The sequence below is a fragment of the Trachurus trachurus genome (genome assembly GCF_905171665.1).
Source record: "Trachurus trachurus genome assembly, chromosome: 21".
Taxonomy (NCBI): Eukaryota; Metazoa; Chordata; class Actinopteri; order Carangiformes; family Carangidae; genus Trachurus; species Trachurus trachurus.
In genome coordinates, this window is record NC_139899.1 from 24,429,979 (window position 1) to 24,454,698 (window position 24,720).

At 40.7% G+C, this 24,720-nt stretch overlaps 1 protein-coding gene across 10 annotated transcripts in view; it reads left to right on the forward strand.

Annotated features, from left to right (window-relative positions):
• neb (nebulin) overlaps positions 1–24,720 on the forward strand; it is a 61,619-nt gene that overhangs the window by 35,131 nt on the left and 1,768 nt on the right. For 6 of the 10 annotated variants that reach the window (XM_083996761.1, XM_083996768.1, XM_083996762.1 and 3 more), the window contains 37 exons: positions 10–117; positions 210–314; positions 417–521; positions 629–727; positions 840–944; positions 1,062–1,166; positions 1,265–1,369; positions 1,476–1,580; positions 1,842–1,946; positions 2,044–2,148; positions 2,250–2,354; positions 2,467–2,571; positions 2,935–3,036; positions 4,869–4,970; positions 5,065–5,172; positions 5,268–5,372; positions 5,476–5,580; positions 5,685–5,789; positions 5,910–6,014; positions 6,122–6,232; positions 6,355–6,465; positions 6,578–6,679; positions 7,379–7,483; positions 9,530–9,643; positions 10,198–10,302; positions 10,954–11,058; positions 11,976–12,080; positions 13,711–13,821; positions 14,591–14,704; positions 14,813–14,917; positions 15,582–15,686; positions 21,352–21,444; positions 21,977–22,084; positions 23,246–23,432; positions 23,556–23,648; positions 24,175–24,315; positions 24,416–24,519. In XM_083996761.1, the coding sequence (XP_083852887.1) occupies positions 10–117; positions 210–314; positions 417–521; positions 629–727; positions 840–944; positions 1,062–1,166; positions 1,265–1,369; positions 1,476–1,580; positions 1,842–1,946; positions 2,044–2,148; positions 2,250–2,354; positions 2,467–2,571; positions 2,935–3,036; positions 4,869–4,970; positions 5,065–5,172; positions 5,268–5,372; positions 5,476–5,580; positions 5,685–5,789; positions 5,910–6,014; positions 6,122–6,232; positions 6,355–6,465; positions 6,578–6,679; positions 7,379–7,483; positions 9,530–9,643; positions 10,198–10,302; positions 10,954–11,058; positions 11,976–12,080; positions 13,711–13,821; positions 14,591–14,704; positions 14,813–14,917; positions 15,582–15,686; positions 21,352–21,444; positions 21,977–22,084; positions 23,246–23,432; positions 23,556–23,648; positions 24,175–24,315; positions 24,416–24,519 (4,008 nt within the window). The remainder of the gene's footprint in view (positions 1–9; positions 118–209; positions 315–416; positions 522–628; positions 728–839; positions 945–1,061; positions 1,167–1,264; positions 1,370–1,475; positions 1,581–1,841; positions 1,947–2,043; positions 2,149–2,249; positions 2,355–2,466; positions 2,572–2,934; positions 3,037–4,868; positions 4,971–5,064; positions 5,173–5,267; positions 5,373–5,475; positions 5,581–5,684; positions 5,790–5,909; positions 6,015–6,121; positions 6,233–6,354; positions 6,466–6,577; positions 6,680–7,378; positions 7,484–9,529; positions 9,644–10,197; positions 10,303–10,953; positions 11,059–11,975; positions 12,081–13,710; positions 13,822–14,590; positions 14,705–14,812; positions 14,918–15,581; positions 15,687–21,351; positions 21,445–21,976; positions 22,085–23,245; positions 23,433–23,555; positions 23,649–24,174; positions 24,316–24,415; positions 24,520–24,720) is intronic. The other 4 variants (XM_083996764.1, XM_083996766.1, XM_083996765.1 and 1 more) reach the window with 4 other exon arrangements.

The window sequence follows — 24,720 nt, forward strand, 5'->3', positions numbered from 1 at the left end:
TTTGTGTAGGTGAAGTACAAGGAGGCCTATGAGATGACGAAGGCCAAGGCATACACTCTTCATCCAGAGGGCGTCAACTTTGTCACCAGTAGAAAAGCCAACAAGATGATCAATGAGGTAAGATGACATGCTGATAAGAGTCATTGATGAGATTTACTTTACTCTCATTTGATGAAACAAGCTCATATGTCGTACTCTCTCTTCCTTAGCGTCTGTATCGTCAGCTGTACCACAAGCAAAAGGACAAGATCCACACAACCTACGACACCCCCGATATCAGACAAGTCAAGATGAACCAGGAGCACCTCAGCGACGTACGGAGCCGCCCCTCACGATGTTAAAGGAGCTTGATGGAGTTGAATCGTACATTGTGCATTTACATTTATGCCACATTCTTGTTTCCTCTCTCACCCTAGTTGTGCTACAAAGAGAAATTCTACAACAGCAGAGGCCAGCTGATCTCTCTGCCTATTACACCCGAGCTGCTGCACTGCTACCACGTCAACGAAATCACCAGCGAGGTACGGCGCAAAAAGAGAGAGACACATGCTTTCACAAAGTTAACTTCAAGACCTTTGAAAAATAAAAAAAAATAAAATGTAAAAATAAAATCATTTTGTGTTTTTAGCTGAAATACAAAGAGGATCTGATGTGGCTGAGGGGCGTTGGCTGCTTCTTGTATGACACCCCAGAGATGGTCCATGTCCGCAACATCACCAAACAAAGGGTAGGTATTTCCTTTATATTTTCATTTCCAGTGCATATTCAGCTTTGGTCCAGGACAATCATAATAATTTCTATTGTCTGTTTTTTTATTTTATTTCTCCTCTTGTTAAAAGGCGACATATCCAGTGGAAGCCAAGAAGAACCTGGCCAACTACTCTGTGGTCCTGGACACCCCCGAGTACAAGCGTGTGACTGAGCTCAAGACCCACATGAGCAACGTGAGACGTTTTCCCACCCTAACACATTTAATCACGTTTTTGTAAAAAATATATATTGTTTGTTTTCTGTTAGAAAATAATGACTGATGATAACTTTTTCTTCTCCTCTCCATTCAGCTGATCTACAAAGCCCACAGCAAGGAGGAGATGTCCAAGGTCACCAGCACTCTGGACTCTTTGGACATCAAGAGAGTCAAATGGGCCCAGCAGCTGACTAACAAGGCAAGTTCACATTAAATTAACAACTACATTATAGTATTTAAATAGATTTCTGTTCTTAATCGGATAATCTAATAATGTTTTTGTCTGTTTCTCTACAGTACATGTACACTGATCTGGCTGCTAAGGAGAGAGCTCATTTCACTCCAGAAATTGATACTCCAAACATGGGCCATGCTAGAATAATGAAAGTGGTCTACAGCGATGTAAGTCTTTATCTAACTCATATCTCCTTTATTTATTTTTGTTTATAGAGTTTATATTCTATGTAGCATTTGAACCATGCGTCACATCAATGATTTCTTCCCTCAGAAAAAGTACAAGGATCAGTATGAGAAGATGAAGCACAGATACACCGCCATCGCTGACACACCTATCCTGGTCCGTTCCAAGAAAGCCTACCTGCAGTCTAGTGATGTGAGTATGCTCTTTCAATCACCTTTTAATACTAACTATGATATTATCACCAGTGCAACAAACCCAAGAAGGACATGTTTCATTTTTGATTAATTTTAGTTTAGACTATAAACCAATGATCATTCCACAACATAATAATCTGTACAAATGAGTGCAAAATGTGGATTTTTCACCTCCAGATTACAATGATTGATTAAGAATTGATGCTACAGTATAAACACCACTAAACATTGACATGAAATGTATTCTTGATATTTTCAGCTGCGCTACAAAGAGACCTTTGAGCTCTCCAAGGGCCACTACCACACGGTCAAGGACGCTCTGGACATCGTCTGCCACCGCAGAGTCACTGACGATATCAGCGAGGTCAGCAAGTAGAAATCAGATGGTTGATTATTTATTATAAATGCATGCAAAGTTTAAGATCATTTTGGTTTGAACCCTTTCTCTCTCTCTAAATTAGGTTAAATACAGGGAGAAGTACATCAACTCTCTGGGTACATGGAAGTCCATCCCCGACCGCCCTGAGTTCTTCTTCAGCAAGATTGCCAATGACCAAATCAGCAACGTGAGCACTGTTGATTTGTAATCCAAAATTATGCACACACACACACACGCAAATGTTTGTATGCATTTATTTAATTCGAATCCTTTTATGTCTCTTTATAGATCAAGTACAAGGAGGACCTGGATTGGCTGAAGGGCATCGGCTGCTACGTATGGGACACACCTGAGCTGGTGCAGGCTGAGAAGAACAAAACTCTGTACAGTGAGGTGAAGGGTCGATTTAGTTCACAATTTTAACATCTGTACAAATTACGATAAACAGCTTGTAAACGGTGTTTCTGTAAGTTCCCTAATAGCGGTTTCTATTTCCTGATAACAGAGACTGTACAAAGCGTCCTTCGAGAAGAACAGAGGCAACTTCAAGTACACCTGTGACACTCCGTTCTTCGAGGCCGTCAAGAACGCCTCCGTCCTCATTAACAATGTGAGTCTTTTCATTCTTCAACGACGAGCAGGAGATTAAATATTTATTTTTTTATAACAATCTTTACAGTTACTTTGTAAAAATCTTCATTGTTGATCACATTTCTCTGTCTCTGTGCATCTCTGTCGGACTCTCAGCTTAAAGGTAAAAGAGCGTGAATTCATAGCACTATTTGATAATTGCCTATAATGTTTATAACCTGCTCTTGTCATGTGTATAAGTATAATATCAGGTGTTTAAAATGTCAATATCAACATGTTTTAACCCTCCTTTGTTCCCCGGAGACGACTCGTCATCACACGACATTGTTGTACTGTATATTGTGGGTATTTGTCCTTAACCGCCTTCTGACGTTCTGAGCAGAGGGCCTACAGAGCTAACTATGAGAAGAGCAGGAGTAAGTTCACCATTACTACAGATGATCCTAGATACCAGCTGGCCAGGGCGAACAGGAAGATGAGCCAGGTAAACGCCCACGGTCGTGTCGCAAAGCCGGCCTGCAACCTCCGATCCGCTCCTCCAGACCTCTGACACTGGTGCATGAGGTCGTCGACAGCCCCGCCGTGGGGTCGTCCTCGCATGGCTATGACAGCTCGTCCAAACACGATCAGTTTCTCTATCTCTATCTCTCTCTTTCTCTTCCTCTCTGTCTGTCTCAGTCACTACTCGTTCTCTCTCTTTCTCTTCTTCCCATCGCAGGTTATTGCAAACAACAACAGTGCCGCTCAAATAGCAGCTGGAAGGTTATTTTGAGTGAGCAGGAGTCTCCTCCATCTGTGCCGTCAGAGAGACAGCTCCATTATAGATGACTTGGATGAATTAAAATCTTGAATATGTTCAAACCAGTGAACAAATGAAACTGATTCCTGTCACTCAGAGGGCACAGATGAGGACAAACAGCTCCTTTGTCACACTCGGATCTCCGGAGAGCTTCTCCAGTCTTCCCAGTGTCACTTCTGTCTCTCACCTGTCCTCAACTGTTGCATGTTGTGTGTATGTGTATGTATATGTGTGGACAGGTAAAATATAAAGCCAGAGCAAAGGATCTACTAAGGGGGGGCTGCAATGAGCTACTCCGCCCTGACATCCTCACAGCCCTTTACCAGTCCAGTGTGGGCAGTAAGGTAAACAGCCACAGAGCGGTGAACCATGGTAACGCTGATCTCTGTCCACAAACAGGCAGAAAACAAAACACTGTGTAGTTTTTTTTTTTTTTTTAAACTCACAGTCTTTTATTTGTTCCTGCTCACTGTTTCTGGACAGGGCCTTCCCTCCATTCGTCTCATCCTAACTTCAAACGTGGTTTTAACTTCCACATGTTTCATCCTTTTCTTTCATCCTCTAATCCCTCCATTACCTAATTACTCCCCTTCATGCCCCATTGATTATCTACTCTAATTTTTGAACCTTGGTTGCCCAACATTTGGCAGACATAGTGTATCTAGAGTCAGAAATACAGCAAAATACAGAATTACAGCCTCTGCAGAGCGAGATAAGATATTTTATAATATATATATCCATTAGACTCCAGTTATACAGGTTGAAATGTATTAATACTAAGTGTAGATTTTAGATTTTAATTTCCTTCCTATGATTTTCTTTCTGTAAATAAGTGGCTCCAATTCATCCCCATGATGTTTTGTTTATGGTATTATTAATCTGCCGCTGCCTCTCTTGAGGTAACAGCGTCTTTATTGAAGCCACAGCCTCAGATTCAGATTCAGACTCAGTGAGTAATAAGCACACGATGGACTGCTGGTCACCATGAACTACGTGGGCACTGCGGACTTTCATGACTGAACTGTGGTAACAAACGTGTCCTTGTCCTCATTTTCATCTGGAAAATGGTTCCTTGTGTGTGTGTGTGTGTGTGTGTGCATGTTTCATGAAGCATGTTTTAACAAACATACACATTGCACCCTTTCACTCATATAGATATACATATAGATTATGTAGTATTCACACTGTGATTAATGGCTTTTGTAGAATAGTAAATGGAAAACAAAATAATTATTTTTGGACCTTAGCTTATGTAACAACAGAAAGTAAATGTTTAATATGTTCATCTTAATTGACTCTAAGCAGAACAGTTGTGTTCTGGCTTTTCAGCATCTTCTATCACAAATTCATTCATTCCTTTCTCTAGGATAGATTTTATCTTTAGCCTCATAAGTTAGAAAGAAAACTAGCTATCAAAAGACACATTAGAAAAAACAAAATGATCACAACAGCAGATTGATCAGGAGTGATACTGACTGTTGGTCTGTTTCCACGTCGTCGTCGTCATCCTCCATCAGTGGAAGTACAGGGAGCAGTATGAACGTGCCAAGGACAAGTTCACCTCCATTCTGGAGACTCCAGAGTACGAGGCCCACAAACGCAGCAAGAAGATCAGTGATGTAAGTTTTTTTTATGTTTTGTTCATGTCAGCAGATTGGTTTGCAGGTTTGTTTTGAATTTGCCCTGACGATGTGGTGTTGATTACTCCCTTAGATCATCTACAGGATGGAGTACAACAAGACCAAGGCTAAGGGATACACCTTGCCTTATGACACGCCATACCAGCAGCACATGAAGAAGGTCAAGGATATCACCAGCACTGTAAGTCCTGCTCAGACTCAGACCGGCTGCACCAAAACATGAAATACATCTGTATGTTGGATGTTTTATGATGGGGTGTCTCATGCATCTTGCAGCTGAAGTACAAAGAGGTGTACGAGAAGAGCAAGGCTCAGATCAACATCGATCCCGAGGCCCGTGACATCCGCGCTGCCAAGGAGGCCTACAAGAACATCAGCAACGTAAGTGTCCTTACATTTCTATTGCTATTACGACTATTGGTTATAGTAAAACTCATATTACCAGTATATATAATAATACATGGTTTCCTCTTTTTGTTTCTAGCTTGACTACAAGAAAAAGTACGAAGCCACTAAGAACAAGTGGATCTGGACGACAGACAGACCTGACTTCCTCAACCATGCCAAGAACGCTTTGCAGCAGAGTGATGTGAGTCACTGCTTCCTACTCGTGTATTTAGTGTAGATATTTCATTTTAACAACATGCAACAGTGTTTTTAAATTTTTTTCTCCCATCGTCTCACCTACAACAGGTTGAGTACAAATACGACAAAGAGATGATGAAGGGCTGCGTGATTCCCGTCGTTGATGACAAGTTGACCGTCCTGTGCATGAAAAACGCTGAAATGGCCAGTGATGTGAGTTGAAATTACCAAAGGGCAAAGAGAAAGTAACTCCAAATCCCAAATGATGCTGCTTCAGAGTGTGTTAATTAACTATTTGTGAATGTTTTCGTTTCATTCATCATCGCCCTCCAGGTGAAATACAAACTGAAGTACGAGCAGAACAAGGGCCACTACGTGCCCGTCATGGACACTCCTCAGATCCTCCATGCCAAGGCCGTGCGCGTCCTGGCATCAGAGGTAAAGTCTATTCAGTAGGAATGAACCCGTTGAGAAATTATTTTCAGGTTTATGTTAAACTGAAAGAGACAATATGTGCTCTATAAATTCTTTATTCTCCTCATCAGAGCAAATACAAGGAGGCCAGTAAGAAGGAGATGCAGTCTGGCTCTTTCACCACTCTCTCCCAGACCCGTGACACCGCCCACAGCAAGGAGGTCAACAAGCTCGTCAGCGGGGTAAAACTTCACACTTCGTATCTACTTCACAAAATCTGCTCAGTCATTTCATATTCCTGAAATACATTTTTTCATTATTTTTTTATGCTGTCGGCCTTAAACCTTCTGTCCTGTCTTCACAGAAACTGTACAAAGCGAAGTTCGAGAAGGAGAAGGGCAAGTCGAAGTACAACAACATGATCGTTCCACCTGATGTTCAGCACGCCATCGACGTGGCCAAGGCTCAGAGCAGCGTGAGTCACCTCACACAGTTCACAGCACATAAGAGATACTGTAGCATAAAAAAGATATTAAGGATGCAAACATCTAGTCGTACTTAACTGTTTTTCTTTTTCAATGCCTCAGATTGCGTACAAGAAGGACGCCAAGGCCAGCCTGCACTACACCACCGTGGCCGACCGTCCTGACATAAGGAAGGCCGCTCAGGCTTCCAAACTCATCAGCAATGTAACTACTTTTCACTTCTTCATACAGTACACATGGTTTACACAGGTCTGATTCTCAGTTACCATAAATATATCTGCTGTATGCACATGGATGAGTCCGTGGTTGACAAGTTCTTAGACATTTATGACAGATATGGTGAAGATTGAGCTAAATGTTTAAAAATTGATCAAATGATAAACCACTTGAGATGCATCATCTCGTTTTCAAGGGGGTCCTCGCACACAAAAATAACATTTAGCAAACTATTTAAAAAAGCAGCAAGATCAAAATATTTAAATACAAAAGTAATAGTAACTAATTAGACAATCTAACATAATGTCCTGAGAAATGTCCTTAAAAATCTATCTTATAACTATTATCAGAATTTGTCTATTTTTATTTATACATTTATTTATTTATTTTTTCTTCCTTTTTGATTTATTTTTATAGTTTTGATGTTTTACTTATTTAGCGAGGGGAAGAGGGGAAGAGGGGAAGGGAGGGAGAAAAAGTTTGCTCTGTTTCTTGCATGTAAGAATGTCTTGTTTGATTTCCTGTAACTTGCAAACAAAAACTAATAAACACATGCTTAAAAATTTGACAAAATGAAATGAAAAATAAATAAATACTGAGCTCTACTTGTAAGCTACAAAAATAAAAAATAAAAAAACACTTGTTGCATGGTCTCACTGATTCTTGTTCTTGTCTCGTCTCCATCAGATCGGCTACCGTGATAAAGCCCGTGAGGAGGCCAGCCGCGGAGGCTCTCTGGCCCACCGTCCTGACATCGCTCTGGCCACCGAGGTGTCCAAGCTGACCAGCGAGGTACACAGAACCGGATCAGCCGTGTGTCTCAGCAGCACACTGTCCCTCCGAGTCTCTACAGTCGTCGTCTCTTAGATCACGTTTTCCTGTACTTATTTCACATAACATGGACAGGTGGAAACGGCCGGCAGAGATCAGCTGCCTGAGTGTCGTTGTCAGATTCAGCTTCAACAATCTAATATGTTGCTGTTTTTAGATGCTTAGCAGCAGTCGTGTAGGGCTAACGGTACAACTAGCAGCTCCTCCATAGTGCTTCCTGCATTATAATCCCTGTCTTAATCTGCCACCGTGGCTCCATGAAAGTACATTTACATGTTTTAACTGCTCATATCACTGTACGTACATGTGCCATCCTCATCCTTACACCTCTCCTCCCTCACTGCTCCACTCCTTCCTTTACCTTTCAACGCTTCACTCTCCTCCTTACTCCTCGTCTCTCTCCTCCTCTCCACTCTTCTTCCATGATTTCCAAGCTTGTGTGTTCTCATCCCTCCATCTCACTGCGCTTTGTAGGTGGAGGCCAAGCCCTCCCTCCACGGAGCTGCTTCCTATGATACCCCCATGATGCGCCACATTAAGAAAATGAGTGCCGTGACTAGTGATGTAAGGAGGTTCACGCCCTGAGACTGAAGGGCTGCTACTGTCTGTCTGTCTGTCTCCTCTGTTCCCGTCGACTGACAGATTAGTTGAATTCTGATTTTACTACAGGATTGACTGAGCCTGTGATGCAAACCATAAGGACGTTTGATGAAACGATTTGACTCAGCTTGTCATATTTTTGACTGTGCACCCTCTGCTTTCTGTTTCCCTAACAAGCTTGTGTTCATTGCTAAGCATAGACAAGCACTGTATCGCTGCAGTAGTAGCATTTGTGCTAACCCTGCATCCTAACACTCAGACATTTTCCTACTTTTCTCCCATTTCACCTGTCTGATCTGAACACTGGCAGACAGTGTTAGATTTCTGAGATGTTGGTACAAGTGTATGAATGTGTTAAAGGTGCAGGTGAATCTATTGTTACCACTTAGATTAGCATGTTCTTGTCTCAGAAAGTGTTAAAGGATAAAACTCTGTCTCACTTTCTCTTTAAAGATGGTTGATCTGCAGATTGACTGAAACACAACCACAATCATACTGCTGTACCTGTCTTCCATATATAGTTTACTATATATGAAGTCCATGTTGTCTTTTATGTGGATCATAAAATGCTGTATTAGACTCTGTTCAGACTTAGCACCAAAATGCATCGTGGGTTGTCAGATCAGTTAAAACATAATTAATATGTGTAAAAAAAAACACATTTAGATTAGCTCAGACACTTGTCAGTATTAAATATCATCATGTTAGTCTTATCATAATTGATAGACGAAGGTAGTCAACTTTAATCACTGTTGATGCATGATGAGATTCACTAAGATGCATTTTAATGTCAAGTGTGAACTAAAGTCCACTTTAGCTGAATCCATGCACAAACTGGTTCTGTCCAAATGCACAACATGAGGTCTGACCAGCATCTGAGGGTGTCTCCACAGCTGACGCCTTTGGTTTTGACTGAGAAGAACCAGCACACGTTTGCTTTATTAAATCTGCAGCCTGAACCAAAGCAGCTGAAAAAGGGAAAAAAGTGCAAATGTTTGAGTGAACTTCCTCTGAAGCCTGGAACCAATTTGCAGATGTGAACATGCCCTTTGAGACTAGATTGATGCATGGTAAAATTCATTTTATTGCGAAGATGCACAGTTTGTTATTTTTATTGTATAACAAGGGATACAAACTAATGTTGATAAAAACACAGCACACAGTTTGTACAAAGCTTTTACATAATAATATATAATATATAATAATAATATGAATAATAATAACTGTCTACCTGTACAGAGTTACTCATCCCTTTTTATACACTATAAAAACAGCATTATGTTGTTGTTTCAATGTTTCCCACTGTGATGGAGTCATGTAAACCTTCCACTGGTTTTGCCCCCACCTCCCTCCTCCAGAGGTTACCACCTGCACTAACTCCTACATGTGTCTCCTCCCCCCTGTTAGTTGAAGTACAAGGAGAAGTTTGACAAGGAGATGAAGGGAAAGAGGCCAAAGTATGACCTGAAGGAGAGTAAGATTTACAAGACGATGAAGGAAGCCAATGACCTGGCTAGTGAGGTAGGTGCATCGTTTCATATAACATGATTATGTCAAGTGCCTTTATTAATGGCTTAGTTTTTGCATTGTTTTTTGTTCATTTGTCTGTTCTATGTACTTTTTAAGTTATTTATGTATAAAACAAGTCTAAAAAAAAAATAGAATAATCCACAACCACAACAATAATGTAAGTAAGTTTTATTTGTATAGCACTTTGCACAGATAAAATCACAAAGTGCAAAGTGGCTAAATAAAGCAAAAATAAATAATGCATAAATACAACACATTAAAAATATAATAGCATACCAAAGAAATAAAATAACATATCCGAGGCAACCAATCATCTAAAAGCTGTAGTGAGAATATACAATATTTTCATATCATACCATCTTATTAATAATCTCAGTAAAGTTTGTCCTTCCTTTTGGTTTGGTTTTACTTTTTGACCATGTTTATTTGTTTGCAATTGTGGATTTGTATCAATTATTCTTTGTGAAATAATAAAAAATAAAAAAATAAATAATCTCAGTAAAAAACATAATCTGCTGGTAAATTTGTAATCGCACCGTCTGCAGGTGAAGTACAAGGGCGACCTGAAGAAGATCCACAAGCCTGTGACTGACATGGCCGAGTCTCTGTCCATGCAGCACAGCCTGAGCACCAGCAAACTGTCCAGTCAAGTAAGACCCCCATCAGCCCACCATCAGTAACCCCTCTCACTCACTCTCTCACTCTCTCACTCTCTCACCCATGGAGGCTGCTGGGAGTCAGTTTCAGTTTCAGTGTTTCCTCTGCGGTTTCACTGAAATCTGTCTGACCTCAGAGTTTCCCTCACCTCTACTGTACTCGACCTCCATACCGCAGTAACAACACACACTCTGATTTATTCACTAAAAGCTCCATCATCAAAAACAAACAGCCATTATTTCCCCATCTGGTAGTGACCCTTACCCACCCCTCTCTCACCCTTGACCCTCCCATGCTATCACCTTCTACTGTATAACCTCTACTTTCCCACTTTTTCCACTTTTTTCCTCCTGTAGTTCCCACAACACCTCTCCTAGACACTAACACAAACATGTGTGCTGCTTCCCACTGAGTTTTACATCATTTTTCACACACTTTTTAACGTCCATTTTTAATTTTCCCCCTCTCATCGTTTTCTGACGATGTCTTTTTTTTGCTGAGAGCTTTTAAAAGTCACTGTTTTTTGTTTCTCTCATTAAATATATTATGAAACTGATGGGAGTAAACTCCAGACAGACGGTCTGTTTCTCTGGTTTGCTGTACTGAGCTCTCTTATTTGACTGGGAATCCCCCCCCCCCTGTAGTACTGCTACAAGAAGAAATTTGAGGAGAGTAAGGGTCACTACCATATGATTGCTGACACACCAGAGCAGCTCCATCACAAGGAGGCCTCTGAGCTTCAGAGCAACGTAAGTGGTTCAGACGCCGGGTGGGGTTCACAAACACTGCACCCTCCCCCAAAACACTGCTGTGGGGCTGAATTGTTATCTGCTAAACAAATGTGTTTCTCATATCTTTATTTCTCACACATTGGGATGTTTTTTTTTCATTGTTTTGTTGATCATTTAAATTGATGGCAATGTAACACTACAGTAGGTGGTTAATTAGCTTTAATAACTGTGGTAAAGTGCATCAAATGTTAACATTTATGTTAAATATTTTACACACTCGCCTCCAAATGCAATTTACAGACAGAATATTTGTGTAGAAATGTCATTTCACTTCATATTTTACTTTATTATACTGTATTATACTACCTTTTCTAGTTGATGGTTTAGTATTTTAGGTTTTTCATGTATTTTTCTGACACTCCAGGCAGCCACAGGTTTTCATTGTTGCCCATATAATATAACATTTAATTACCGTATTTTCCGCACTATAAGGCGCACTTAAAAGCCTTTAATTTTCTCAAAAAACATCAGTGCGCCTTATAATACGGAGCGCCTTATATATGGATCAATTGGTTAATTGGTTGATTCATACTCAGCTCCATCTAGCGGATGCATAACGTAACCCCAGTTTGACTGCAGTATCTTCTATTCTATGCGCCTTATAATCCGGTGCGCCCTATATATGAAAACAGTTCTAAAATAGGCCATTCATTGAAGGTGCGTCTTATAATCCGGTGCGCCTTATAGTGCGGAAAATACGGTATTAAACCACTGAAAAATGGCTGAGCTGTGTAATCCATCACAGTGAACTTCAATTTGCACGTTAGATATATTTTTAATTTGGTTACGTAGCAGACTGAAATTAGTTTAAAAAAAAAAATCCATTATAATAATGTACCTGCAGTTGACATTACATTTCTGTGGGGCTGCTCCAGGTGAAATACAAGGAGAAGTACGAGAGGGAGAAGGGCAAGCCCATGCTGGACTTTGAGACTCCCACATATGTGACTGCGAAGGAGGCCCAGCACATGCAGAGCCAGGTAAACACCAGATGCCACACACACACCCACACACACACACACACACACTGACCAAAAGACCCTCTCTCCTCAGTGCCTGTTTATGTATTAACCTGTATTGTATTGTACTGCCTCTTGGTTATATATTGATACGCTTCAGCTTGTTGGATGTCAAGCTATTGTTTATATTAGACCTACAGAATGTTTTTGGAGTTTGTAAAAAAAAAAACATTTTACAGTGCCTTTAGTGCCAGTTTATTGTGTTTCGGTGCTTATTACAGAATCTAATGACATGTTTTTATGGGGTTTTTTTTTACAATTTACATCATGGTAAATTGTCATTTCCCTTCACTACTTTCTACTTCCAATTAAGAAACTGGAAGCAGGCAGTGTAAAATGTGTTAAAATTAAACTCACACAATGCCTTGTTTATTGTTCCCTAATGCTTTTTATGATATAAGTGCAGATATTTTCCTCTGCCTCTCATTGGTCTCAGCCTGGATTATAGATGTTTTCACTGTGTTAATTTACAATCATTTGATACATCCAGTGTTAAACTCCAGACTCCAAACACGAGAGATGTTTTTTTATAACATGTACACACAAACACTCACATTAGATACTGCAGCTACAGAAACTGTGTGTCAGTTATGAACAGTGGTTCGCGTGAACCGGGATTGAGGTAACTGCATTATGAACCAGCACTGCTTGCATGTGGTTATCTGAGCTTCTGTCTGTCCCCTTGTCTTGTCTTTGCGGCCAATAGAAAGACTATAAAAAGGACTATGAGGAACACATGAGGGGCAAGAACCTCTCAGGCTTGGAGGTCACCCCTGCCATGTTACATGTCAGACACGCCACCAAAATAGCCAGTGAGGTAACGAAAAAGGATCATTTATCCCTGACAGTTTCACCCTCTTTACCTCTTTACCCATGCTTTGTAATCGTACTAAGACCACATCACAACCATGGTCCCTCTTTCTTCACACTACCTCTTTTTAAAAAATAAATACATTTAACAGTTTCCTTCCTTTATACAGGTTCATCCATGTAGTTTAGTTTTAATTATTTTGCATGATTCACAATACACATTATACTATTAATCATGCAACTTTCATCCATCCTCCTTGTCTCTCTATCCACTGTGTGACTTGTAGTATGTAGGTAGTTAGTATTGTTTCTACCTGTACGTACTGACACGTTGGGTTCCTAATTTCACTTTAAACCCTTCTTAATCTAGGAACAGCTTTATTTTGAAAGGTCTGCATGTTTGCATGTGGCGATTGAGTGATGCAGTTGTTGATGTTTTTAAGGTGAAATTCTGAATTTGTATTGTTTTTTTGTTTTTTATGCTCTGTCTGATAAAATGTCATTCAACTTGTCTTTTATCAGGATTTACTGCCAAAGTCACCAACGTCTCCTCCTCTCTGAATGAAAGCAACCATCTTAACTTTTTTAGAATAGGAATAGAAATAGACCTTAATTCTTTAGTTTAGTTTAGTTTTTGTTTTTCGGGGCGGAGACTTGGTGACTTTGAGCTCAAAAGGCGAGCCGCAGAGCTTGCCTACTGTACCGTCTTACATGTCCGCCTTGGCCTGGCCTGCCTGTGTGCCCTTGTCTGCAGTCTCTCTGTTCTTCTTCCGTCCTGTAGAAAGAATACAGAAGGGATCTAGAAGAGGGAGTGAAGGGTAAAGGGCTTACTGTACTGGAGGAAACTCCGGAGCTTTTGAGAGCAAAGAATGCCACTCAAATCCTGTGTGAGGTACGACTGACTTGAGAGGTGATGGCGTGAGGCGGCATCACGCTCTCGTCTGAGTGACTTCCCACAATCCCGCTCGTGGTGCGGTGCCTCACCTGCTGAATCCCATCCCCTCTTTAACTAAGCTTCATCATCGCACTAAAAAAAAAGGGCGACTGCTGGGTGTGACTCCTGCTCTTGTCCCTGCTTCATGACAACACTAATTCTCCCATGATTTTCTCCTCTACTTTTTTTGCGTCTAATATTATTTCAAAAGCCACAAATACACTCAGAGCATGTCTTACTTTACTTTATTTTTTTAATTGAATACTGGATTTTAATTAATTTAGTGTTTTCTGACTTTTTCTTGCTTGTGTAGACTCTACTGACTGAAGTTTTACAGAAACATTTTAGCACATTATTTTTCTAAAGATAAGTGTTTTGGGTCTCTTTTTTTTCATTTCATTTTTTGATAAATGAACTGAAATGATTAAAAAAGTAAGAGAAAACAGGCTTGATAATAACTAATTATGCCTTAACAGACTATCCTTGACTACTGCTGTTTTTATTTTTCAGTTTTGAATGGAGCCTCACACACACTCCTGCTCTCTCCAATTACCACTTTTGTTCCTAATTTCCTCTAACTTTCTTTGTTCACCATTCCCCCAGGCCACGTGGTGTTTCTACCCCCCCTTTCCGTATGAATGAGTGGAAGTCTTTACATTAAAAAAATCCTGTCTGCTTTTATATTTTTACTTTTATATTAACAGTTTATGACCTGTAACTTTTACAGAGAGAGTACAAGAAGTCACTGGAGCAGGAGATTAAGGGCAAGGGAATGTTGGCTTTGGCTACGGACACCCCCGACTTCATGAGGGCCAGGAACGCTACTGACATCCTCAGTCAGGTCTGGATCATAACAACTCATTATGTTGTTTTTGCATAAACACCACACAATCCCACAGAGGTTACGATCATGATTTGTGTGCACACTGACATTTTCTTTGCTCTACAGACTAAGTACAAGCAGACCGCTGAGATGGACAGGGCCAGCTACACCACCGTCATCGACACCCCGGACATCATCCACGCTCAGCAGATGAAGAACATTGTTAGCCAGGTAATGACGAGATTTCAACTCAACTGGGGCGGAAATAGCAAATTCTTTATTAGGAGTAACCCCTTGAGATATGCTATCTCGTTTTAGAGGGGACCCTACATATATAACAATGTACAAAACAGTCAAAAATAGACAAGACCATAGACAAAAAAGCAAAACAAAGCTGCTATTCGTCTCTTAAATTCTTTATAATGATTTTATTCCTTTTATCATGTACATCTGATTGGTCAACATGTGCAACCTATCTATTTATTCACTCTATGTGTACTGTGTTTTTGTGCTGCGCCAGTATGCAAGCTGCTGAAACCAATTGCCCCTGGTGGGATTAATAAAGTTGTCAAGTCAAGTCACAATTTATTTATAAAGCACATTTAAAACAACCTCAGTTGACCAAAGTGCTGTACAATTGCAAAAGCACAACACAGTTAATCACAAACACTACACAACACAAAACACAAACACAAAGTTGTCTGAGTCTGAAAACAGAAACAGTAAATAGACAAATCAATCAGACAAAACAAAGTTATACAAAGTCATAATTTCCATGCTAGTGTCAATGGATCAGCAGCAAACAAGCAGAACTATGGACAAAGAAAGAAAGAAAGAAATGTCTCTGTCTCATCTTCTGTCTGTTTTAACAGCTGATTGTATTTGTGTCCAACAGAAAAAGTACAGGGAGGAGGCCGAGAAGACCATGTCTCACTACGTGCCGGTCCTGGACACTCCGGAGATGCAGAGAGTCCGTGAGAATCAGAAGAACTTCAGCACCGTAAGTGATGAACGTTAACGAATGACAACAAAGCGACTTTGACCTTTGTCGTAGTCAGAAGTCAGAGGTTTTTGTTTCGGTGTCTGGTGGCTCTGTGTACTGTACGTCTCCGTGTCTGCTGTAAAGTATTATCTTCAATACTTTCAACTTCTGCACTGTCAGTATTTTGTCTTTAAGTGTTTGAGTAAGAATAGCTTTCATGCTAATCCGTAGCTAAGATAAACTTGAGTTAATAGGAAGAAGACATTTCTCTTCTGTGTCATTGTGAAACATTTTAACTGCACTTTTTGTTTTTCTCTCTGTAGCATCAATACCAGATTGACCATAAAAACATAAAGGGCAAAGTGTCTACTGTAAAGGACACTCCTGAAATGCTCCGTGTTAAAGAGAATACAAAGAATTTCAGCTCGGTATCTACTCCACAATATTTTTATGTTAACATTTTTGTTAACATTTTCTAATAACACCTTTTTTTCTTTCTTTCTTTTTACATTTTTACTAGATTTTTTTTTTATTTATTTAGACTTTATTTCCCCCATCTTTAACAAACCCTGACATGCAGCCCTTATTTCTTTGGAACAAACAGATTTTATTTAACTGTGTCAAACATGCTGCATTTTAATTCAAGCAACACTAACCCCTGACAGTTTGTTCTATAGCTGTTAGTGCAGAGCTTGTGTGTTGGAAAATAGTTTGCTCACTGTATCATGTTGTTGTGTACATTGTCCAGAGATCTGTGTTTTTTATGTTTGTCTCATTTAATGTGTTTTTATTGGCAAAAAAAAAATGCTCACCTGGTCCCACACAGGTAAACAGGTGTAGTTTGTAATCCTGCAGCTAGTCGACATCATCCAAAAGTTAGACTCAGTTTAACCATTGGTTGCTGCTTTCGTCCCTGGTCCATGTAAAGATTCAGTACAAAGAGGATTTGGGAAGAGGAACCGATTTACCCGAGACCCCTGAGATGGAGCGAGTTAAACGCAACCAGCAGAACATAAGCACGGTACTCCACAGAGTGACCCTGCCCCCCCCCTCATCTCCTCCCTCCATACTCCCCTCCATAGAAAACAGAAAATAATATAACCAGAGCTGCCTTCACATGTAATCTCCCCCCATCCAAAGGCCTCATGCTTTTGTTAACTTGTATAAACATGTATCTTAATTTCTTTAAAGGGATAGTGTAGTTCAACATTTTGGCAAATCGGCCCATTGCCATAATCTCTCATAGCAGTAGGTTCGTTACCTTTAATTGTCGGTGCAAGCTATTTTTAGAATGATGGAGCAGAGCCACGAGCTGCTCAGAGCTACGCTATGGAGGCTCATGGGATTTCTTGGTTTCCCTCGTCAAACTCATCAAATACACAATCCAACAACTCCAAAACGCTCTGGTGGACAAGTTGTGACCTGCACATTCACCACGCTATGAGATAACAACAGAATGCTATGAGACAAAGTTGTTTTAGAGGCAAATGCAGAGACTGCTTGCTGAAAAACTGCCCCTGACGGGAACGTGCATCAGCGGTTTTGCATGAATTAGCCATTAGCCTCCGTAGTGTAGCTCTGACAAGCTCGCGGCTCTGTTCCGCCGTTCTAAAAATAGCTTGCACCGACAATTAAAGGTAACAAACCTACTCCTAAAACTATAGAGACTATGGCAATGGGCCAATTTGCCAAAATGTTGAACTATCCCTTTAAGATCATAGCCTCGTTTTCACGTCACACTAAATGTCCAAAAGTATGTGGACATCACTGACCACCCCGACGTGATTAACTCAATGAATTATTGTCAATTTTTTAAAACAAACCATGTGTATTTCACACCTTTAAGTGTGATTGCTGTTCTTATGAATGAGTGGACATACGTACGTGTGTGTGCTGTACATACCGTGTCCTCTCTGTGTGTACTCTCTGTCTGACTCTGTGCCTGTGTTAACTTATATACGATGGGCAGAAACAGTACAAGGACTCTGTGGGTCAAGGCACAGCCATACCTGACCTCCCTGAGATGAAGCGGGTCCGAGAAACCCAGAAGAATATCAGCTCGGTAGAGGAACAAACAGACCTGCAGTGACCCCCCCTCCCCCCTTTTATAATCATTCCTCAAAATGACCTCTACCATTTTATTTTTCCACTCTAGAAAACTTCACCTTCTCTGTCTTTTTTTATTACCAGTTTTCTCTCCTCCATCTTAACTGAGCTTCATAAATCATTCCTTGATGACTTTGTATTTGGGAGATTGATTCATCCGTAGGGTTTTCCTCCTTCATGATAATTCATTTCATCTAAACCCAGAAGTGATAAAAAATATATATATATTTCTCCTCATCCATTTTGAAAACAGATGTTGTCCTGTATATTTCACATCTGTGCTTATTCCCAACATATTGAACTACCACTGAAATAGATGAAAATCAGTTTGAGTGATAACTTTTTATTGTCAGTTGTTGTAAACCATGTTTTGTTGTGAATGAGTGGACGTGTCTGTGCTGTGTTGTGTTGTCCTCTCTGTCTGACTCTGTGTCTGTCTTAACTTATATACGATGGGCAGATACAGTACAAGGACTCTATGGGTCAAGGCACAGCCATATCTGACCTCCCTGAGATGAAGCGGGTCCGAGAAACCCAGAAGAATATCAGCTCGGTAGAGGAACAAACAAACCTGCAGTGATCCCTTCTTCCCCCCTTTTATAATCATTCCTTTAAAATTACCTCTGACCTCTACCATTAGTTTTTGATTTTAAATCTAGAAAACTTCACCTTTTGTGGTTTTTATTACCAGTTTCTCTCCTCCATCTTAACTGAGCTTCATAAATCATTCCTTGATGACTTGATATTGAGAGTTTGGGTCATCTGTAGGATTTTCCTCCTTCATTATAATTCATTTCATCTAAACTCAGAAGAAGTAATAAACTAAATTAGGTGTCATTCATTTTGAAAACAGATGCTGTGTGTTTCCACATCTGTACTGATTCCCACTGAAATAGATGAAAATCAGTTTGTGTGATAACTTTTTTATTGTCAGCAGTTTTATTTTCAAAACATGTTTTGTTGTGAATGGATCAACGTATCTGTGCTGTGCTGTGTTGTGTTGTCCTCTCTGTGTGTCCCTGTCTGACTCTGTGTCTGTGTTAACTTATACGATGGGCAGGTACAGTACAAGGACTCTGTGGGTCAAGGCACAGCCATACCCGACCTCCCTGAGATGAAGCGGGTCCGAGAAACCCAGAAGAATATCAGCTTGGTAGAGGAACAAACAGACCTGCAGTGATCCTCATTTTATCCCCTTTAAAATCCATTCCTCTGTACGACCTCTGACCCCTCCCACTTATCTTAAAGTCCACCAAACTTCCTACCTCTCATGTTTTTATTACAGATTATTTTGTCCCTCCCTCATCCTAACTGAGTTTCATAAATCATTCCTTGATGACTTGATGTTGGGAGTTTGAGGATTTTTCTCCGTCATGATAATAAATTTCATCTAAACCCAGAAGTAATAAACTAAATGACGCCATCCATTTTTGAAAATGCAGAACTTCTCTTATTCCCAATGTATCCAGCTACATTATCTTTAAAATATATCAAAATGTATGTGAATAATATGTTTTTTATTGTCCCTTGTTGCAAGGCTTTTGCTGTTGTTATTATGAATGGACGGATGTCTATGTTTGTACATACCGTGTCCTCTCTGTGTGTCCTCTCTGTCTGACTCTGTGCCTGTGTTAACTTATACGATGGGCAGGTACAGTACAAGGACTCTGTGGGTCAAGGCACAGCCATACCTGACCTCCCTGAGATGAAGCGGGTCCGAGAAACCCAGAAGAATATCAGCTCGGTAGAGGAACAAACAGACCTGCAGTGACCCCCTCCCCCCGCCTCATAAACATAATCATTCCTTTAAAATGACCTCTGACCTCTCCCACCTGTCTAAAAGTCCATCAACTTTTACCTCTCATGTTTTGAAGCAGTTTTTTCCTCCTCCATCTTAACTCAGCTCCATAAATCACTCTTTTTTTCTGGTTGATGATGATTTTGACTTCACATTTCCACAAAAAACACAAATTTCCCCCATTTTTTTCTCCAGTATTAGTCTGCATTTCCCCCACTTTCTCACTCCTCTCACTCCCAAACTAATCTGTCTTTGAATGTGTTACCAACGTATTTGACATATTTTTTTATCCTATCTCATTCAAAGCTTCAATACAAAGAAGGAGTGGGACAAGGCACGTCAGTATCAGAGACCCCAGAGATGGAGAGAGTTAAACGCAATCAGCAAAATATCAGCACGGTATCCACAGACAGAGTGACCCTGCTGCTGTAGCCTCCTGTCCTGTACATTCATTCATCCATTCATTCATCTCTTCATCTCTCTCAAACATACCGTACCATGAATAACACTTCATCACCAGTCACTTTTTTCTGTAGATGTGTAGAAGTGTTAGTGTAACACCGACGAGTGCTGTGGGGTCAGCTAAACTCCACCATGTCTCTAACATAACCTGCTTATTCATTTCTCAGGGAAAAAAAATCCATGTTTTACGTCTGATGTGTTGTGTATTTTATTTATTTATTTATTTTAATTTAATTTTTTTGTGCTGTGCTGTGTCTCGTCGTGTCCTACAATTGTCACCAATTTACCTACTCTTTGATTTTTTTTTCCTCCCCTCCTCCCTCCACTTTATCTGCATGAAACCCAAACTTTCTGTTGGGTTAGATAAAGTACAAGGACTCTTTAGGTCGAGCCACAGCTATACCGGACCTGCCCGAGGTGCAGCGGGTCAAACAAACCCAGAAGCACATCAGCTCGGTAGTGGAACGAAACCAAAAAAAAAAACCCACGTGTGCTCCCTAACTGTTGTTGAGAGTGGACAGTAGTAGTGCCCCCATCAATAATTAATGCCCCTCCATTAGCCTGTTTGCAACCTCCCCCTCCCTCCTGCCATCATCTCACGCTCCCATCACCTCCTGCTCATCCATCTCCATCTCCATCTCCATCCGAGCCACAGACTGCTGTTCCTTGAGCTCCAGCCCTGCCATCATCTCCACTTTGAGCCTTAATTTCCATCCATCCATCCATCCATACATTTCTTTTTTTCCCCCCTCCCGTTTTTCTTTTTATTCCTTCAAATCATCTTTAATCCTCAACCATCCACCACCCCTCGAGTCGAGTGAAACCCCTCTTCCTTTGGCCTGTGAATACAGTATTTTCTAACCCCACCCCCCCTTGCAGCCCAGCTTTCTTCACATAAAGCTCCTGCGTTGCTGCTGCTAAGTTAATTTTTTTTTACACTTCACAGCAAATGAAAAGCTAAAATCTCCCGCTGAAGCATTAAAGAAGTGTGTTTTACTGTATCTCAGCGTTTGTGTCTCTACAACAGAGAAAATCCTGGCGGTTTCGACAGGAGCTACCAGGATGAATCACTCTATAGGACCAATTTCTCAGACTCTTCTGTTAATATACTCCAAAAACAAAACAAAAAAAACAATATGGAAGCTGAAAACTGAAAACACCCTCTCTGAAATCAATGAATCTTGAAAATGTCTCTGTTTCATCTCTCTAAGGGAGAGGATTGAATCCAAGTCTATGAAAGCAGTCCTATAGGTGTGTGGTCTGTGTTTGGTTCGGTGTCTGACTGGCCCGTTGGGGCGCTGTGCTTCTGTCCTGTAGGTGTTGTATAAAGACAGTTCAGCCAAGGGAACTCCTGTGGTGTTTACTCCAGAGATGGAGCGTGTGAAAAGGAACCAAGAAAACATTAGCTCGGTACCACTGCAAGAACATGTTCTGCCTTAGAAATGTTCTCCTTGAACCCCACGTTAACCCCTCGTCTAACTGACTTGTCCCCCTGGCTCTAGTTAATCATATTAATTCTCCCCCACTAGGCTCTCTCTTCTCTTTTTACATGTGCTTAATAGCACCAGTTGCGGTGTGTCTGTGCACATCATCACCGCTAACCTCTCCTGTGTTGTTGTTGAAACTACTCCACTCCATCTTGTCCCTCCCTGTCGTCCTCCCACTGAAGACTGGGACGCATTCTTGTTTCTTTTAATACGTCAACCTCTTAATAATAAAAACTCTCCCTGCTAATTCATCCGTCTCAATTCCCAGTAATGTCCCCCCCAGCAGCTGTATATGTGTGTGTCTCCTCTTACCATTCACTCTCTCTTTCTGCCACACCCTTTGTGCTGTGGATGCTAATGGCTACTGTCTGATGGATTCAGGTGTGAAACGTTTCAGGCGCTGACTCTGTGTCTTCTTCTGCTCCTCCACTGTCGTGTCCTCGCTGTCCAACCAGGTGCTGTACTCTGACAGCTTCCGCAAGCAGGTGCAGGGCAAGGCCGCCTTCGTCCTGGACACGCCTGAGATGAGGCGCGTAAAGGAGACCCAGCGCATCATTTCTGGGGTACGATTTTGTGTTTGATCAAATTGGTTAATATTCATCTTAAGTTTTTTCCTCAACTTTATGTAGTTTACTTCCCCAACAGTTTTCTACTTAAAGGGTAAGACTGGTGGGTAACACTTTGTAATAAGGACACACTATTAAGCATTAGTTAAGCATTAATAAATACTGAATTCTTCATTTATAACGCATGAATACTCATTATTTAGTTTATAAATACAGTTAGTACTTATCAATGAGGAGTAAAACATTTTTAACTGTGTTTATAAACTACATACTAATGAGTATTCATGTGTTATAAATGATGAATTCAGTATTTAATGTGTGTACTTATTATAAAGTGTTACAGACTGGTGTTGTTTTATAGTTTTCTGCTTTTAAATCACATCATGAAGTGTTTTTTATGAAAGTTTTTAATTCAGTTTTAATTTGAGTTTTAAAAAGTGCATGTTTACTGTCTCTACTTTTTCTTTTCTTTTTTTTACCATTTCAAATCTTTTTGAAGTAGTAGAAAGATGCTGTATAAATGGAGATTATTATCATCATTATCAACTTTTACTAGTTCATGAAGTCTCCAACCGGCCAGTAGATTTCAGCCCTAAACCATTTCTTCTTCAGAAGACAAAATAAAATGTGAATTAAAAAAAAACAGTAAGACAGTAAGACAGTGAGTGAATAGTGCACTTGTTAGGGGACTATTTCCAGCAAAGACACACACACACACACACACACACACACACACAGACAGAGCATGTAATAGTGTCCTGTTAGTATCTACAGCAGCAGGACTGAGTCACTGGGACTCATTATCTGTTTCAACAATGGAGCTCAGAGAGAGGAGCTGTATGAGACTTTGTCGACTTGTTATTTGGCTCAATTCATTTTAGGTCTGGCTGAATGAATGAGAACTGTTGACAAGAGGAGAAATACACAATGTCACCAGTGTGCTGCATCCTAAAAATATATACAACTATGTGACTTGTGTATTTTTTGGTCTTAAATGCCTGTCAGCTGTAATAATTTGGTAAATTAATTTAATAACTGAGAGGACAGCATCGATCTGGATTGTGAAGTGAATTTAAAAAAGGGATGACAGTCTTTTTTTAAATTACAAATATACACAAATATATGCATGTATTTATGACTGTGATCCATGACCTTCAGGTGAGATACCATGAGGACTTTGAGAAGAGCAAGGGCAGCTTCACTCCCACCACCTCCGACCCTGTGACGGAGCGCGTGAAGAAGAACACCCAGGACTTCAGCGACATCAACTACCGTGGCATCCAGAGGCGCGTGGTGGAGATGGAGAGGAGACGCGCCATCGAGCACGACCAGGAGACCATCACCGGTACAGCTGCAAACTTAAACACAACCATTCAATCAGTCGTCAGTGGGAAACTAAAGCTGCACAACTGTCAGGAGGCTGAGCTCAGTTATTTGACTGTTTTACTTCTTGTATCTGTGCCTTCAGATCTGCGTGTGTGGCGCACAAACCCCGGCTCTGTGTTTGACTACGACCCCGCTGAGGACAACATCCAGTCCAGGAGTCTGCACATGATGTCAGGTGAGATGAGAAACAAATCCAACAAATCATTGAATCCAACTGAAAACTGAAATCGAGGTGGAGACTGTGCTCAGTATGTTTTACAGCAACTTGCTTGTGACACTTCGATTACATGTGTCCAAGCATTTGACTGTCACTGTATCAATAAATATGAATACATTAATAATAATATGACCTAGATTTATAATAATAATAATAATAATAATAATTCTTTATTTATATAGCACTTTTTGCAGCACGTAGTCACAAAGTGCTTCACAAAACATAAAAAAACACAGCATACAGATAGAGAACGGAGAAAGAGACAGAATTAGGCATTAATTAGGTATCATACAGTTCAAAAGCCTGTCGAAACAGGTGAGTTTTTTGAAAACTTGTGCGCCTTGAAAACTTCGACCAATGCAGAGAGTTAAATTTAACAGATCTATTCCAGTCACAACTAGAATGATCTTAGTGTCACTTCAGATAGTTTGACTGTATATTACATGTCGTCATTTCTGTCGTAACTCTGACGTTGTTCTCACAGTGCAAGCTCAGCGCCGCAGCAAGGAGCACTCCCGCTCCACCAGCGCTCTGAGCGGCATGGCCGATGAGAAGTCTGATCAGTCCCAGGACGCCGATCACCACATGTCCCTCTACAGCAACGGCTTCATGACCTCCTCTATTGGTAATGACTCAGAGTCACGACTGCAGCAAACTACAGAAAACACAGTGTTCAGATCAAATATGTGGTTTATACGTAGCATCTCTCTCTTTTCCACCTGCAGGCTACCAGCATGCTAAGACTGTGGAGCTGCAGCAGAGGTCATCCTCAGTGGCCACCCAGCAGACCACCGTGTCCTCCATCCCCTCTCACCCCTCTACCACTGGAGTTAGTAGCACATCACATCACATCACACACACACACACACACACACACACACACACACACACACACACCAGTAGGGAAAGATCAGAGGAACGTAACAAGTGGCGTCCTGTGGTTCAACCTCTCATCCTGCTGAAGGGTTGAACAAGTGAACAAGGATCCAGCCGGTGATGCATCACTGCAGCCAGAGAGGACAGTGACATA